Source organism: Aphis gossypii, chromosome 2, assembly GCF_020184175.1.
Source record: "Aphis gossypii isolate Hap1 chromosome 2, ASM2018417v2, whole genome shotgun sequence".
NCBI classification, from domain to species: Eukaryota; Metazoa; Arthropoda; class Insecta; order Hemiptera; family Aphididae; genus Aphis; species Aphis gossypii.
This window is the reverse complement of record NC_065531.1, coordinates 74,674,681-74,694,889: the sequence shown is the minus strand read 5'-3', so window position 1 is coordinate 74,694,889 and position 20,209 is coordinate 74,674,681. Positions and strand designations below refer to the sequence as shown.

Here is a 20,209-nt window from a genome sequence, read left to right as displayed (position 1 = left end):
AGCAACTAAAATTAAGTTAGACCAACAACAATGATATAATTTGTGGTAAAAATTTAATTAAAATTCTCAAGTTAGAACATAAAAAAAGTACAAATTCATTGAAACAAATTTTAAATATATTATCTTTTATAAATTTATAAATAGGTATTTTAATAATAATATAATAGTTTCAGGTATTAGTTAAAAAAAGTAATTTTCTTATGAGACTAGAGATGTATTTTAGATGAGGTTTTGGGCAGTATTTAAAATATCCCATTACGACACGTTAAGATTCAAAAAATTCTTAGATATTCCAGATAAGTTGTAAACTTACCTTAAAAATATTCCTCGAAATATCTAATAAAATTAATTTCACTCTTGCGGCTTGGAAATATATATTTCGATAGACATGACTAAAATACTAATACATTGGGCTGTTTTGTTTTTTAAAAAATTCAGGAGGTGTCCAAACATAGAGACATTTCCCATAAAAAAAAAAAAAAAAATACACCACAATATAAATGATGATTGATTATAAATAAACTATATATTGTATATATTTTGTGATTTTGATACTCAAAAAACTATTATATTACATGTGTTGATTAAATGTAAATGAAAACACTGATTTTAATTTTAAGAAATTAACTGTTTGAATTTTAAAGTATATAACTAGAAGCATATTGTAAATATCAAATCACCTATCTAGGTTAGGTAGGTATTAATAATAAAATGTATTGGTTTCACAATGATATTATTATTAGATTTTTTTTTGTATAACTTTTGATTTTATTACTCAAAATCCTCTAAAGATTATTTTTCACTAACTAGTAGCGAGTATAGAAGGTATCTTTGCTCTATAATAATTTCTGCAGTTTGTACTTTAAAATAAAATCATTCTAAATAACCTTTCATTATGTTATATATTAATATATCTATAAATTCTCGTTAAATCTCGTGTGAGTTTGTGGTTATATTGCATAAAATATGTTATAAGTACCTATACCTACCTATTTATATTTGTTAGTTAGAACTGTTAGGAATAACATACCTATAGACTATAAGAAATTCATTGAAGTGGATATTATGACTTGGAAAAATAAAATAATATAAAAGAAAGAGAGAGTATTGGATATATAAGAATATTGTTAAAACATGATTGAACGATGATAGTTATACTTAAATTGTTTTAACTCTTGTTAAAAAATAATGAAAATTAAAAATAAACGTATGTTTCATTAAATATTATTTGACAGAAATATTACAATACAGATACTAAGACACATTTTGTTAAGTATATTCAACTATAAGTAGATGCTTTTTATAAATATATAGATAATTCAAAAAAATATAAAAGCGTTTATCTTAAAATAGTTTGATGTAGGTATATAACCAAAGTTAAATTAAATATCTCGAGATCATTATGTATCACACTATATGATTTAGTGTCTAGAAAATACATTTATAACAGTATAATAGCAGCTAATTAGATTATAGTTAATACATTTATAACAATAGTAGATACATCGCAGCGTATGCTCAGGGGTAGGTATGCTGTAAACAATTCAGTGGTACAATAATGTCCGGTGCCTATTCTAAGCTATTCTCTATTTAATCTATTATAATCGGCGTTGGTTACTGACCAAAGAAGGCCAGAGACGCCTGGTATTTAGGTAATTACATCCGTTGCCATTATTTTAAAATTGACCAGTTCCGACCTTAAAAACTAAGTACTATAAGGTATATAAATTCAGTGTACTAGAATTATTCATCCCAATGACCAAAACTGAAACTTGGATTTTCAAATTCACAGTTTATTGTTGTAACGATTTCTACTATCTTAAATCAATTATTAAAATAGAGAGCTATTACTTAAAAACAGATAAATGTCGAGGAATAAGTATAGGTACTAAAAAAAAATAAAAACCATAGAGGTATGTTAATAGATGTTTTCTCTCCAATCAAGCCTACAGAATATATACAGTACCTATAAGTATACCTAAACCTTAGAGTTATTAACATTTCTTATAGTAAAAATATATTGCAGTTGTAAATTATATATTTTTTACATTAAAAAAAATACAATTACATGACTTCTTCAAAATTCTAGTAAAATAGTTTAACAAGTTAGTTATATAGTTTTTTAATATTATATTCATATACATAAGTATTTAATGAGCTAGACATTTTAACAACTACTTTATTATGCTTTTACTTTTAAACCAGTAATTTGTAACGCTGATATTATAATGTTTGTCCTATACGACTATGTATGATAAAATATATGAGATTTAATAATAATTTTAAAGTTATCTTTGAATAAAGTGATAAAACTGATAACAGGTGATTAATAAGTTTTAAAATTTTAGCTAATTTTGAATTTTAAAACTTTAATAACTTATAATGCTACTTGTTGATTAAAATATAGTAAATAAAAATATAGAATATTAAATTTTACGATAGAATAGTACTATTAGTAATAATACTGACTAGATACTTTCTGAAGACTTAAAAATTGTATGTAGACATGTAGTGTTGTTAGTAATTAGTAATTACAAATATCTACCTATAGTTATTATCAATTTATGTAGCTATATTGATGAATCGTAGATTATTTAAAATATGAAAATAATTTTTTTGATAGATAAAGATAAAAAATGTTAATAATTCAATGCAAGTTTGTATTCCCGACATTTCCATTTATCTTTAGTAATAAATAAATTGATATTTACATATAAAATAAATTAAGAATGACATTTTTATACAGGTATTTAAATTTTATTATTTAAAAACAAATACTGATAACATTTTGTTTACATATAGTTTATTGAAATCAAAATTTATTCAACAAACCATAGGTATAACATAATAGTATTCATGAATTATATTTTGTATATTATTATAATAATAATGTATAGGTATAGGTACAACGAATTAATTACAGCAATTGAAGTTTTATAAGTACCTACTTATATTTGTACTTACATAAAATGAAATAATAATATGCTAATCATTAATAATTAATAATGCATGAATTTATTCGTATTATGCGGTACCTATCCTTTTATGATCTTTCTTAAGTTAAATCTTTAATTAATATGTCTATTAAAATCTAAAGCCAAATCACAAAATTATAATAATTACTTAGTTAACAAATATATATAGATTGTACAAGTCATTTCTTTATTTATCAGCTATAGCCTATAGGATATTATAATTTAATCAATACCAATTAAATAAATGATTTATACAATTTTTAGTTTATTGTTATCTGTTTATACTAATTTTGATAAACTAATTTATATCAATCCTATCGGTAACTAATTGTTATCGGTTGTTTAATTTATTTACATATAGTTTGAATCATTAATTTTGATACTATTATTTTTAATGATGACTAAACTATACTATATTAATGTGTAGATAGAAGCAATAGAAGCACATACAAATTAAAATATTACAATTTGAAATGTGTTTATAACCTTTACTAAAATGTTACATTTATTATTAACACACATATTAATGTACAACTATTTTAGCTTTCGATTACGAATACTACTTTGAAATCATACGAATTAACCGATTTTTTAGAAGAACTGTATGATTAATATTGATTATAATAGTAATAGCATTGATTGTAGTATAATATTATATATATTAAATAATATAATACATGTATAATCAATGGTAATAGGTAGGTAGGTAGGTACTTACCTACTACTAATTATTTTAATAACATTTTGGTCTGATTGTACAGTCCGTGATTAATCAGTGATTAAGAGTTAATCAGCTGATAACAGATTTTTAACCGGCCAAATTCGGCCGATTCAACTACGGTTAACTTTAATCGGAGATGGTACAACTGGCCCTTAAAATGCTTGCAAGTATTATGATAAAAATTTTAATTTTATTAACTTTTTTTAAACCATAAATAGATTAATGATTTATTTGGTATAAAACAACACTGATTAAAAAAAATAAAAACAACGAAGGTATTGGATTATTGGAAGTATGAACAAGAATAAAGCTTTTCGTCAAAGATGATACTCTCATTTATATTTATCCGCCAGATGGCGCGTAGGTTGTTACTTAAACAACTACAATATTATGTATACTCGTAGTGGCATGTGCGTCTGGGGCTGAGTCTTCCACACGCACCGGCGGTGTTCGTCTGTCACGGTCGATTGTGTCTGTGTCATTAATGTTTATAAACAATTTAAATACGAGGTATTTTACCAAGTGCTTTAATTTCAAATATTTTTTTTTTTTATATATATTTTTGTTAATAGTACCGTTGAAGTGCAAAACGTTTTAAGAACAAATTGTGCAATGTGCTGATAATGAAACGAATGCCAAAAACTCAAACTATAACTACCGTATAAATGTAAGTACTTTTATTTATAATTTAATTGTAGTATATAATCGATTGGCAAGCTCGACGCTTAAAGGAGCTATTAGAATAATTATTTGACCATGAACATGAACCGTGTTTTCTAATTAGGTAATCTCATAAACAAATTAAATAGTATCAATAATAGGTATTATAATCTAACCAAACACCAGGACACTACAACGCTAAATACCATAAATAAACCAATAAAGACAGTCCATTTAAAGGTTTTATAACTCTGTAACATAAAGCTTAATATTAAAGACAAATTTATCTGTAATTTTAATACAACCGCTTTTGTATACCCGCTCTTATTTATCATTATAGGTATCAATCAAATGTATACCTAAGTAATGTATAGGCATTGTGAAACCAGTAGTCTGTTAATTCCTACTAAAATTATGAACTGTTATAGCACCTACATATCCTAATTAATTTTAACTAGTGTATGTGTGCGTTTTCCTTTTTATTGTAGACTTAATTATTTGTTATTCTTATAATGCTTTATAATCTGTATGCATTAGTTTGCAACAGTGCGAAACATTCGCGCTTAATGTTGTTACACTTTCGAATTACACGTTTGTCATACAAGAAACCATTTAAATTTGATTGCATAAAAAAAATTAAAATTCAATTACCCATTTTCGATTAAAAAAAAATGTATATACATATACATCATTTATAAGTGACGTATAGTGTTATTTGAGTACTCGTGTATAAAATCGTTTAAAGTAGTAAAAATAAAATAAAAATACTTGGTAACTTCTCTTCGACAAAGAAAAACTTACTATATTGGACAACTAAATGTTTACAAACAAAATTTAAAAAAATAAAAAATAAATACAAACGGTGATTTGGCTCTTTTTTTATAAACCTATTTTGTACTTGTCAGTTGATCGATGATCAAATTTTTTTCGTTGATGTCTGTGGGCGAAACAATTCTCGGCGGTATCCTTTGTATTGCACGTATGCATTCCAAAACGATTAATGAATTCTGAATGATTGCGTTCATTCATTTTGGGAAAAGAGTTTGGAATCTATCACGAGAATCAATAAATTGGTTTGATTATACGAAATAAAAAAAATGTCCATCTTAAAAAGCCGGTAGTGCATAATATACTCGTCAATTAGACGCCGAGAATAATAACTACGAAATTAATAATAGTAACCTAGGTACTTCAAATAATACCTAGAATATGGTTATGTCATGCCGTGGTCGTGTATAAATGTAGATAAAAGCGTGGTAGAGGTACAGAAAAAGAGAGATAAAACTATGTCTGAGGACTATAGTGTTTTATAATGGGTAAACGCCGAATAAATATTATGCACATCCGATTTGAAGAATGCGGATTGATGCTTCCGGTTTCGTTGCGTCATATAATACGTACTCATGTACCTACCGGTCAATTTGATGTAACATTATTATTATTACTATAATTATCGCATTTGAAGATTTTTTTCCTGACAAGAGTGTATTACGAGAACCGCAATGTTATCGCAGCATAGTAACATCTTTGAATCACCGAGTTGGCTGGCTGCTGCGTGGTACCACTCGACTAACATATCGAATGTCTCCTGGACCGCGCGTTCACGTACCTACCATATGTGAGTGTATTTGTGTGTGTGTGTGTGTGTGTGCGTGTGTGTGTACACCTTTTAACAGGTGGACAGGTGGGCCCATAACGCGATGACCCGGTCCGGTGGAATTCGAATGTAGCAGGTTGGAAAATAAACCAAGATTTTATTCCAAACGCGCCACGCCCCCCTGAAGGGAAAAATATATGTATATAAATATAATAATAAAATAAAGAAAAAACCGCAAAACGACTTATACGGCCGCAGCGGCGTTGTCGTCAACCTACGTACTATATATAAAATGTATGTATGTATGTAGTATATACCTATACTATACGATTATAACTTGGTGGTTATCGGATCTTTGTTTCCCGTCGCATTGTACCGCATTGGAGCATTTAAGGGTGCAGTATGCCTCCCTATTATAGTGGAGAAGTGCAGACGATTAATTATTTTTTTTAAAAAAACTTAAACTTCTGCTGTAAAAATGACTTGTTTTAAATGTAATATGTGCCCACTAAAATATACTGTCCGCATATGTTGTACGTATAACAGTTTTATATTATAATGTAACTCATATAATACAATACACCCTAGTTAAGGAATAAAGCTTAACGTATATACGGTATACTTATAGATATTGAATATTCATATACTATATATTACTATGTTTATTTTATAGTTGTATACTGATATAGTATGTAATATGAGATTTAACAGTTTCGAAGTATCGTGAACCCCATTACACTTCATATAATAAGTAATTTAAAATCATTGATACATATTTAATGTTAGGATACCTACATTCTATTATTAGAGCCTGAATTCCAATTTTAAGTGCATTTTTGTTTTTTATTTTGGTTATTCCAGAAATATGCATTCCATTTCCATCGATTTATGTAACAGATACTTAAATTAAAATTTTATCTTGCAAGTTTTTATCGCCTTTGATCATTTCCAGAGCATATTTATTCATTTATCAAATTTTCATTGTAAAATTAGATAATTCAAAAATATTACCTCAATTATTTTTATTGGGCTTAATGCAATATGCAAATATGCAATACTCATAATTTAACAGATAAAAATTATATTTTAAACGTAGAATTTATAATATAATTGAATATTTGTATGTTTTAAAGGAATAATAAGTTGATATTATTCACAAAAAAAAAACTATCGCCGATGAGTTATTTTCATAATTATCCAATACTAAAATCATTAGACTTCTTTAAATATTAAAATATATTGTAAATATTATTCATTTTTTGTAATAATAAAATAAAAATTAGGTCGTTTTTAAGACACTTTTTGCTATTTTTTAAACACGTTTCGGTAGTTATTATGGAAATTAAATCTTGATTCTTCATGAAGCAGATGTCGTAATAAAAATCAATTGATGCTGAAGAAAAAAATGTTATAATTATAATTGTTTACAATTTTACCTCATTGTAATTTATAAGCTAAAAATATTTTAATGAACATTAGTTTTGTTATAAAAAGAACAATAATATTAAGTTTTTTAAATGTATAGTGGTGTTTATTTTTCTACGAGGAACGTCCAGAAAGTAAGGTTGCAACCAGTGTTAAAAATTGAAAAATTTATAAATTCAAACAAAATTTGAGTAAAAAATGTCATTAATTCTCTACATAACCACTGTCGACATCATTATTGAACCCTCGTATAAGCATACATCAATAATATAACATATTTATTTTGGTCACACACAAAGAAAATATTTTGATTTAAAAAAGATATAATAATGCAACGGGTAGTGCATTGTGCTGTGGAAACCGACTGCTTATGAACTATTTCAATGTATTATTTTTAAAGTAAATAGTTATATTATTATATTGTTTGAGGTTAAAACACATTATCCGTTGTCAATAATTGGGCAAAATGATATGTGTAGAAAATTAAAAAAAATACAAAAGAATATAGTAACAACAACTCCTGAGATTTAATAAAAAAAAGAAATTCCCGTTTTTCCAAAAGTCAAATTTGTTATTTGTTTATAGATCACTGCACATCTCCACTTGTATGAGGGCGGTTTATATACTTTACATTATTATACGATCGCACAGGTTTATACCTACCTACATATATGTAAGCCACGAATCACGACCTGCACTGACGGCTGTACATGTATAACGTACTTGCGGTATATATGTACATATATTGCAATATCGTATTAAGCGTTTGCGGCGAGGTATAATCGCGTGGATAACCGCATCGCGGTGGTGCAACCAGACTATGTACATAGATAGGTACAGTGTACATACCTATACTCAATAACGTGTACCTATAACACAATATATAATACGGTGTGCATACGTCGACGGATACGGTCGGTCAGAGATCGATCTCCGAGCGTACACCCCGCGCGCTATAGATCACACGTCTCCCAGTCCGAACACTATACCTAGGTACCGGGCAGGTATAATATGTGTAATAATAACGATGGTAACGACCGCGCGGTCATCATTAGCCCGACCGGCTCTCGACGGCTGCTGCCGACAACGAAAAAGACCGATTCCCATTATTATTGTATGGTATGTCTTATACAACTTACCCCTCGGTGGTGTCGAGCGTGATGTACGCGTCTAAATTATAAACCCTACCACAACCGCAACGAAGCGGCTCGGCGGAGAGAAGATATTATTATGATTAGTACGCTTGCCCTGGAACACGAAAATATAATAAAATATACCTATATATAGATGTAGGTATATAAATAAATAATAATATTATATATATATCGCGCGAGACGACTACTATTTACGACGGCCGATACGGTTTTTTTACCCCGTTCATCATTGCACGGTCTACCGACTCTTTTTTTCTTCTTCTCCTTGTTTTTACCGTCATCGCGTCTCGTGTACACCTACGTTTGTCACTTCCGGATTAACCAGAATCGTCTACATTAGACGTTGGACGTACCGTATAGTAAATCGGTCGATACCGTTTGACAGAAATCTATATAAAATAAATGTTATAATATATTAGTTTACATGACGCGGAAAAATAAAAATGCATACACCGAATTAATTTTCCCGTGTATTACATCAGTAATTGTCGTTACTACAATATATAGATGAGGTGTACACGTTTCGTATTTCCGCGAAACGTACGTGATTGTGTGTGGTATTGTACTGTTGTAGTGTGTGTAACGGAATTTTAACTAAAAAATTACGTTATTCCAGGCATACGTATATTTAAACGGAACACGATGCTGTCTGCTACAACCATAATCGATCGATCGAATATAATATATAAACACTAAAACTAGTAACGAGTTTCCTGTATAGGTTTTATACCGAATTATCTAAAAAAGACGAGTACCTTCCGAGTTCTGAGTTTCTGATATCATATATTATAATATATATATATACGTAGTATACACTTATAAGTTATATATTATAGCTAGGTACATAATTTTATACGCCGTTGTGCTGTGACCACTAATGATGGTACAAGGGACAATGGACATCGATTCTCGTGAACATATACCTAATATATACGTACTTGAACGTTTTTACTGCCACCTGCAGCAGCAGACGCATATATATACCGACTGAATGTCGAAGCTATATTATCGAACACACAAATACAATTTAATATTATAATACGGTTGTAAGTTGTAACGTATTATATTTTCACTATCGAAGGGCGAAGACCACGACAATTCTTTGTCGTTTGTCGACGTGAACGCTTTTTACGGTATACGCACTATATATATAATATATTATATTATCCTGCAGTCGCACAGCCATTAAATCCAAAATTAATATACGAATTCAAATCAACGCCCCCGCGGCCCCGCCGACAGAAATCTATAATCTATGCACCATGCACCTATCACTGCAACAGCTACCATACACGTCTACAGTCATTTTTTTTCCAAATACGTCTAAGGCATTATTTTCCATTTAACCATATTCATATGTATTTGATGCGGACTGTGAATTTATTTTTGTTTTATATTATAGTCCACCCACTGACAATAATTAATAATAATTTAAGACGACGATAACGTCTTGAAGATCCACTCAAAGGTTTTTTTGAAAAAATAAGCACTTGGTTCAAGGTATATAATACGATATAAATATACTTATACATATCCATTATATACATTATTAGACACACGATGAGTATATCGAGTTAAAATTTCGATTTCTGTACGCATTGCAGCATGTGCAGCTCTTATAAGGTGTGTACAACGTTGTCGGCTGTAACGGAATGCGCGTTGGACGTTCTTGGTCGTCAATATTATAATATTTCTTGTAACGTTATGTCTTATGTGCAGTCCACACTATACACAACACTGACGCGCGCGGAGCTCATGAAAAAGCGCGCGCTATAGCACATACGCATCAGTTGATCTCATACAAATGTATAACATAATTTAATATACAGGGTGATTCACCAAGTATATTCACCTCCGTTATCTTTCACAGTAATACAGTTATTCAAGATCTAATTTTTGACATTTTTATTTTTAAGTTCTTGTGTTTTTTGTACTACTTCAAGTATGTCCGCGAAAATACAAAATTCTGTTTTAAAACGACAACCCCCTTTTATATCATAAATTATTTATTATATATATAAATATATATTTTAATAAAAAATTTAACCAGTTATTTAACATAGTGTACTAACACAATAGGTCCAAAATATAAGTTCAGAAGATTTTTAGACTATGGTAATTTAATAATTTTAACAATTTATAATTTTTATTAATCCATAAATATCTATAATTTATATGGTCCAAGTATAATGAATACTACATCCTATAATAAGTATATTACATCTACTTTGAAGTTATTTCAAGAATAATAAAAAAACTCCAAACATCAAACTTTTAATAAACCGATTATTAAATGAAAAAAAAAACGGGGGTGAACATGCTTGATGAATCATCCTGTATAATATTTTACGTTTATCATAATATTATTATATAAGGTATGTATATCGCAAAACGATTTGTTGAAAAAACACTTTGTCAGAAACCTGCATGAGTCGACGCTTACAAATGTATAATACAAGCGGTCGAGCATCTGCGGGTTATTTTTTCTTCACCTTTTGCCTGTCTGTTTTCAATGTTTTATACGAAAAATAAAATCGTTTTCCGTGTCTTGTGCGAGGTATAGGTACCTGCCGCGTCACACCAAACGTTATATTATTACTTCGCGGTTTAACGCACTACCCGAATCGAAGCGAAGACAATCTTCTCTGGTTCGGCAATGTGTATACAATATTTATAGAATATAATACTATATTATTCACTACACGTCAACCCGCTCGCCGCCAGTCGGCTCGTGTGTACTCTCGAGCACGGAGAAACACGTCTTAGAGAGCATCTTCCCCCGGGGCCGGTATATACGCTCCACCTTTCGGGACTACCGTCTACGGGCGTAACTTCAGGTAGCCACATAATTCAGCCACCGAAAGCAATTATTATTATTACCGACGGCAGATAGTCAGGGATTATTTAATATATTATACGGACGCAACAATTATTAATACCCTGGCTAATTAAACAGAAATACACGAATATCATATATATATAGCATACCTACTGCCTACCTATAATATATTATAGTGATATTGAAATAGAACAAATCAAAAACGGGTTTTATATTTAGTCGGTGTTATATTTTTCTTCTCTTCCTCCTCCCCCGACGTTATTAACGGTATTAACCGCTGCATTATTTTATTCGTAACCACGTTATAGTCTTGTCACTGGTTACAATATATACAGGTATTTCATCGTGTGTTATAATAATTTCGGCTTTTCGACGGTGTCGATGTTTTTTTTTTTATATTTATTATTTCTATCTATCGTCTTATTCTCTCTGTTGCAGTCGTCGTACCGCAACCCAATACGTGAGATAACGCGTGTGGAATAATAATCAACCGTAATAAAAGTGTCCCATTCGCTGTATACATAATATTATATTCAATATTATATACCTATATTTGAGAAAACTTTCACCAGTGGTCATTTTAAAAAGAAGAAAAAACATTCTCCTCATGTGCTCGTGTTGCTTTCTATTATCGACTGTCGTTGTCCACTGGTTCGCACGTTCGATCATTATTGGCTTTTTAGAAGTTTTCACCGAACTACCGTACCTATAATGTATACATTTATAATATCGTATTATTAGTAAATAGTAATTGCGAAAGGTGGTCGTTCGCTGGGACGATCGACAGAAGGTGAAGCATTTGTGCAGTTTAATACATAATATATGTACCTGGAAAGTGGTATACCGCACGCTGTGATGTAGAATATATTATATATTTATGTGTATATAATATACATATAACTGCAATATGACAGATTCACTGGACCATAATATCGCATTTCCTTCTTTTTGTGCGGCGTTCGGATTTAAACGAAAAGAAAATATTATAATATCGCGTCACACGTTGCGTTCTCGAGTAACCTCTTATTGTTTTTACCTTCAACCCCGGAAGCGGTTTTGTGCCTTATTATACCCTTTAATAATATTTTAATATATTTCTATTATGTTCTTACAATGAGCATTTGTTTTGGATAGAAAAAAATGCAATCAACGAATAAATCTTTGTTAGATTATTAATATATAATATGTCAGTTGATTAAAAATGTGTTTTACAACAAAACATATCTCAGAATAATCATATTCTTTTTAAAAAAAAATTTTAACGTTTAGAAATCCTATGTTATGAAATTCTTAAAGCTTTAGTATATATAAAAAAAAAATGTATAATAACTCAATTATCCCACCACTAGAATTTACTAAGAGGGATAATTTAATTTTAAAATATTACAATTTATTTAGAATGTAATATATTGATTATTTAATTTTATAAAAAAAAATAAGTAAAAACAGTATTTTCGAACTCATAAATATTTTATTAGTATATGAAAACAATTCTATTTTTTTTATCGCAATCATTTTAAAACTATCATAAACTCTTCAAAAATCAAGCTCACTCTTCATAATTTATAATTTATATAAACAACGAACATCAAGAGTCACGAGAATTTATTTCTTTGAAGAAATTATATAACTATATTTTTATTCCATTTAACACTATACTTCAACAATGTATCTGGTTATTAGCGTGTAGACAATATTTACATAATAAATTATAACACTTATATAGGTACCTACTTTAATAAATCCGTAGTGATTATACAGAGGATAAATAGTAGATAATATTTATTTTTTAATGAGTGATATATGTATCGTAAAGAAAATATGTCGTTGAATTTATTGTTTACTACCTAATTGTTCGTAAGAAGATGTTCTAAGTTTAAACATAATGTTTCTTCAGATTTAAGTTTAGTATCAGAAGTTGTAATCATCACTTATTTTTGTATAAAAAGTACAGCTTATAAATCATTGAAACATTTATTATCAAAACAATTATAAATTATGTATATACAATTATTATTTTTAATACTTAATAAGATATAATTTCGAGTTCTTAACAGTATATTATTTACATAATAATTATATACATATACATAACGAATATGATGGGCTAATATTATTATTTATTAGTAGTTTTAAAATTTAAGTAAAGACACAAAATTAATTTTTATCGTGTCGATATATGTTGACTGTATATGCTTAGTGAGATGCAGTTGATTATAGACTAAAAGTCTGAAACACTGGAAGAGCTTTTTTATTGTCGCCAAGAGAAAACTGCACCATACAATTATTTTATTACGATTATAAATATGATTTTCTATAGTTTATGGCACAGTAAATGCCGTCATCTGATTTTTATTAACGAGTCGTGAGTCAGCCATTGATCATCTGCTAAACGTAAACATTTCAAATAATCGAGTAGGCACTTATATCTATTACGTAGGTACTTAATATTTATGCCTATATATTATAATAATCACGGTGATACTTCTATTTTTTTATAACAATAAACAATAAAATGAAAATTATAGCAAGTGTGACTATTCGTAAAGCCTAGTTTAATAAGAGCACACTTATACACCTAAAGATAAATAAACGATTAAGAGCTTAAGATTTTCCGCTAAGTCTTCACACGCTGCAGCAGTATATACCTATTTATATCTATTTATATTATTATTCAGTAACACTAACGTCAAAAGCCACTCGCAATGTAGCAGATTCCAGAGGCGTATAAAAGTGTGTACATATATATTATAATGTGTATAAAAAATTTCCTACTGGCTCATCAGCGTCTACACGCATAATGTAATTTGTATTCCGAGTAACTAACACGCATTGTTTAACGAGCTGCATGTTATCATCAGAATACTAGCTCGTGTGTTTTATGAGCCAACAAACCGGTGCGGCGTGTTATTATTGGTGCGGTGCACGTTCTTATTTTCGTTTGTTGTCGTTTCCTCTGCCGGAGGGATAGGATAGGATGTCCTCCTGCAATTATACACGGACACGGCGGTTTCGAAAATATAAAAACGTTTTTCCCGAACTTGTTCACAATTGATAATCTTGCAAAAAGAGTGCAAATGATCTAACCCCCCTCACACACATACACACACACACACACACACACACACCGCAATTTAAATCCGACGTGCAAACGAAGCGTCCTCGTGATGCGTGATGTTTGGTGTAAGTACCTATGTATATATATTATATAATATACACCGTACGGTGTACACACACGCCTGCCCGTTCCGTGTCAAAGGGGAGGGAGAAGGGGGCCCAGAAGGCAAAAGCGAAACAACCGGTCCGGACAGACCACCCAACGGAGCCCAAGGTCGACGATAATTATGGGCCGCTATTTAGGTGTGTGTGTGTGTGTGTGTGTGTATACATATATATATAAGGTATAAAAAGAAAAACAAAGAAGGAAAAAAATATTCCGTGTGTACCTTATATATTTATAATAAGGAGGTAAAAACAATAACTGATGGCCTGATGAGATGCTGTGCTGCAGTATGCATACCGTATCTAAGGTGTGTGTTCTGTATATATGTTTTTTTTATACATATTTAAATTTATAAATATATATATATATTATAAATACGCACGCGTTTGTGTGTGAGTATGTGTGTGTGTGTGTGTGCATTGGATGCATATACGGTAGCCGGTATAATGTTAATCACAAGGTAAACACAACACACACACACACACACATCGGAATCAAAAGCGGTTTTTAATATTATACATGTATATTTATAATTTTTTTTTTTTATTATTATTTTGAATGGAAGTCTGACTTAAGCTATTATGGGACACAAACCAGGTTAAAATCGATTTGATGGAAAATATTATTACGATCCGTAGTAGCACGAGCTATAAGAACCATTATATTGCATGTAATTTTCATCACTATGTCTGAAACAATTTGTACTATAATAATATCCTTGTTATTTCGCTCTGTAAACGCCGCCAGTATATATAATAATAGACGTTATACGCTTGTGCATACATCGGACGCGACTCGCCGAATCATTGAAAAACGATTGAATTGAATTTTTGCAAATTAAAAAATTCCCTTCCAATTTTTTTTTTTTTTTGTTATATTGTTAGCTATTTAATGTTACACATAAAATGTAGTTTACGTTATTTAAACAATTTTATACCATCAGCAAATTACTCGGACGATGGCCTAATATGTATATTGTATACTAGTATACTGTATTCAGTATTGCTTAGCGTTGTGACTATTGTGAGCATAGCTTGATTGCTTGAATAACAAATAATTTATTATTGCTTTAAAAGTAATAACCTTTACCTAGTGACAATTCTGAAAACTGCTCTAAAAATTTTACCATAAGGTACGATTTATTTGATATTATCATATTATCTATATAATATTTGTAGATACTTTAATTTTAAGTGAGTTATAATCATTTTCATATTGAAATATTTTACACACTTATGACTATCTTATACGTTTATTTATAAATAACTTATAAATTTATTATTTATTTACTTTTTTTTATTTAAACATAAATGTGTACATGTTGTATATTAAACAACCAGTATACTTAATACAAGTAATGTTTTTAGGGACCTTTAAGTTTGATAACAGATTATTTCATTCTAATATTAAATTGAACTGTTAACAATTAATTCTTCTGAACTTAAATTAAGTATATTTTACATTTGTAAGACGGAAACCATATTTGAAGATATAACTCTTAAGTTAATAAATACATTACATTTTTAGAAGAAAAAAAAATTGATGATTTCAATCTTGTTAAAGTATAATTTAAAATTTAAATACTAAACAGTAAGCTGATAAATCTGCTGTAGTGCTGTATCGTTATACATTTAATTTTGATAAAAAGTGCCACCTAAATATACTATTGGATGTTTTTAAAATATTAACACTGTGTCACTGTTTGTAAATTACCTGCTTTGTACAAATACTATTCATGATGATAATATTACTACTATAGTTACAAATGTTAAATGTTCGGTAATTATGTTTTATATTTTGAATAAATGTAAATCAATAGAAAACTTATAAAATACATTCAGGAATCATCATTACGTAATTAGGTCGTATACCTGTGTGTTCAAATAGATGATACAGCAGTCGTGCTTTAGCTAATGTCCATAGGATTTTTTTTTTCAGTAAGATTAAAAACGATACCTATGTTCATAGCGAAATGTAACTTTATAAATTATATTTTGTGATTTTAATGTGTTTAATCAGAAGTCATTACTCATTAGTGGTTATTACATGTAGAAAGTAGGTATATAACTATATTATGTCTATTGTCTATATATGTAATATCATTAAGGGTAGGGTATATTATATTAGCCTTATTAAATATTATAATATTATGACAACAAAATAACACCCATCTTGAATCCAAATATTTACATTGGTAAATGGTAATAACTTGAAAGAATTTTATTAAAATTTGTTAACCTTTAAATTTGAGTACATTACATATATTTACATTTTACAAGTGTGATTTGGAGAATTTCAAATTTACATTCATAAATCGTAACTAACGTTACGTAGACACCTACTTATAGAATCTAAAAATGTTCTCGATAGTAATTATAGATTATGTTCATTCAAATAGATGCATTAGCATACCACGATCCCATGTAATTTATGTATAAGTAAAATGCGAATATTTGTCATTCAAAAACAATCCCGAGTATTCCAATGTTAATGAAAGTAGTATTCGAGTCTTAATCTATTATGGCGATGTTCGAATACGATGAATATTGAATATCAATAGGTATTATATTATGTAGGTACTTTATAAGTTATTAGTAATAAGTAATAACTAATAACCATCATCGATCGTAAACTCTAACAACAAACGTGTTTTTTTAGATTTGTTGTAATAATTATTACCTATAAATGAATATAATATAATTTATAGTTAAAATAAAAATAAATCTACAAAATCAACCTTATTATATTTCAGTTATTCGGTAAAGTTGTAATACATAAACAAAATATATATATATAATCCAGTTTGGTTGTAAAAATTGTTTTTATAACAAAAACAACTCAAGATTAAAAACTGTAAATGCGTCTTTAAATATTTTTTAATCTTATAATCAGAATATCAATAGTTATTGCTTTAATTGTCAAACAACATGGAGTTATGTTAAAATTATAGTGACAATGTGCGACATTAATTGAAACTAATTATACGCCTAACCTAACAATTTTATAATTACGTGTACTGTGTACAATGTAACTATATACAATATAAATAATACAACAGGTCTTGAGGAATGTAAAATAAAAAAATGTTGAAAAAATATTTACTATTATAGTATTTAAAGTTTATTTATAGACGCTTGAAAAAAATTGATCTACATAACTTGAATACGGGTATCAATAATAATACCAGGTGTCAATTATTTTCTTGTTGGTCGTTGCGATCAAATTTAATGTGGTCACAGTGCTTCAACGATTATTATACATAACTATATATGATGTAGTTATTACGTACTTATTACTTATTATAGAGCGTACATGCAAGCTACAGTAATGTATTTAAGACACCAGGAACATAAAATTTTTTGAGATAATTTCGGTGTTCGGACAGCAGGTATCCGTCGGTGTATACGGTTCATCGGCCGCGACTTCCTCATTACCTCATCGCATCTCTCGTCTTATAATAATACAAGTAAATAATTGTTCGATCACAGTTTCTTCGTGTGTAAAAAGAATGAAAAAAAAAATGTAAGTGTGTAGTTTTTCCCAAAATATTACTATAAACTCGCGTTAAGCGCGGGCAGTCGAGTGCAACAAAACACCATATTGTGCTTTATGTACCGGTTAAAGGGTTCTCCTTTGGTTACAACGACTATGGTAACAATGATATTATTTTTCATAGTATACGTCCGTTTGACATTCGAGTAGCTCAACTTATTACCGTGTTTTATTTTTATTTTTTTATTCAACGATGCACGTACTCTTGTAGGAAGCGTTGTCAAAGCGTTGTTAATCGGTTTCCCGTGTCGTGTTACACCCGAATAAAAAACTTTTGGTTGTATAAAAATGAAAATAAAACGCTTGATTGCCGACTCCGCGTCGACCGTTGTCGTTTTTCGTATGTTGCACATGGTGATATTTTTTTACATAAGACTCATCATTTGATGGTAATTTTTTGGGGGAAAAAATTGTTTCATATTATTCGAATGATACTTGCTTACTACCTACCTTATGTTTATGAGTCAATATAGGATAATAAATTGCTCATATTTTTAGTACATTGCAAAAACTGAATGTTGATTTTAAACAAAAAAACATTTAAATTAAAAATCACCAAATTAAAATATAATAATTATACGATTTCATTATACAGTATAGGTACACTTGAACACAACTAATATGGTACATTACGTTGCACAATACACTTTTGGATCGGTGCTATAAATTAATAATGATTTAGAGCGAAATTTGTAACGAAACAGTTTTTATCAAATAGCCTTTTTGGCTATTTTTGGTTAATTTATTGATTATTGACACGTGCCGATAGGTTTTATTATCATGATTAAAGTCGAAATAAAAATTCCAAAAAGTCAATTGGAGTAAAATTTCACTTGTCGCATAAAATAATTTAAATGTTAGCAAGGTAAAATAAAAACCGCGGAACGGTCAAAGTCGACGAGAAAATAGGGTTGTATATGCAGAGCAAATCCTGAGCAAACGCGAGCACAACTCAGTTGTACATAAATCACACGGAGATCGACGTTATAAGAATAATAATAATATGTTTCGCTCGTATTGTTGACCTTTTAATTGGACGGTCGCGCGTCAACAGCCTCCAGTCTGGACATCATCATAACGTACCTACGTATACGTATACACACGTATCTCTCTCTCTCTCTCTCTCTCACCATATGTATATTATACGAAAGCGATCTCCGCCGTCGCCGAGAGGCTGTGCAGTCACTGACGAGGTTTTCATACGACTGTAACGGCGGAACTTGTAATGAACTGTCCCGCCGATATACACATTTCCATAAACTTTATATCGTTTCTTTCGTAATGCGTGTCGTGTACTTCTCTCTCTCTCTATCTTTCTTTGTATATGCCTATGTATATATATATATATATATATATATATATATTTATAATACGTGTGTCGCGAATGTGTATATAATACTTTATTATGTACGACAGCAGTTGCGATCGTAAGAAGGAAAAAAATGAGGCTGTATATATTTTATATACCTACGCGCGAGTTGAAACGTTGATGGTATTTTCAATTTTTTTTACCTTCCCTCCACTAGGCTCTTTGATAATAATAAACTATCGAAGTTTTTTTTAACGCGACTTCCAGAAGGAAGTCGCATCTTCGTGTCTGTCGTCTCGCACTGCAATGGCTGCAATAGCGGCTGATCAGCCCGCCTTGGCGTACGAGACGGACGTCGTGCACGTGCAATATCGACGAGGAAAAAAATTAATAAGCGATATCCGTCGCGGGGCAGTACATACGTCATATTTTTATAGGTATGTCATACTAGTTGCGGCTGTCAGGCATCCAGAGAGAATAACGCGAAAAAAATACGTGATTTTTTTTTTTTTGTTTTGTTAATTCTTCAATCGCAATAATCGCATCCATATATAATAATGTATAAAAATGTCATAAATTAAAACCACTTGTTGTGAAGCTGTAGTAAAGTATTGTATCGGTATATATGATTGGTTGTAGACTGATTGATAAAACTTTATTGTGTCTATATAATCTTATCAAACATATTAGGTATCAAAGTTTTTAGACGAAACCGCGAAATTATACTGGAGGATTAATAATATTGTGTTTTGTT

At 29.6% G+C, this 20,209-nt stretch overlaps 1 protein-coding gene across 2 annotated transcripts in view; it reads left to right on the top strand.

Moving 5' to 3' along the window:
• The first annotated feature begins 4,099 nt into the window (after positions 1-4,099).
• The window catches only part of LOC114128477 (uncharacterized), a 48,912-nt gene continuing 32,802 nt past the window's right edge, over positions 4,100-20,209 (top strand). Inside the window, exons 1-2 of one of the 2 annotated variants that reach the window (XM_050199141.1) lie at positions 4,100-4,206; positions 4,269-4,363. In XM_050199141.1, the coding sequence (XP_050055098.1) occupies positions 4,362-4,363 (2 nt within the window). In that variant the 5' untranslated portion in view covers positions 4,100-4,206; positions 4,269-4,361. Of the gene's footprint in view, positions 4,364-20,209 lie in introns of both variants that reach the window. The other variant, XM_050199140.1, reaches the window with a different exon arrangement.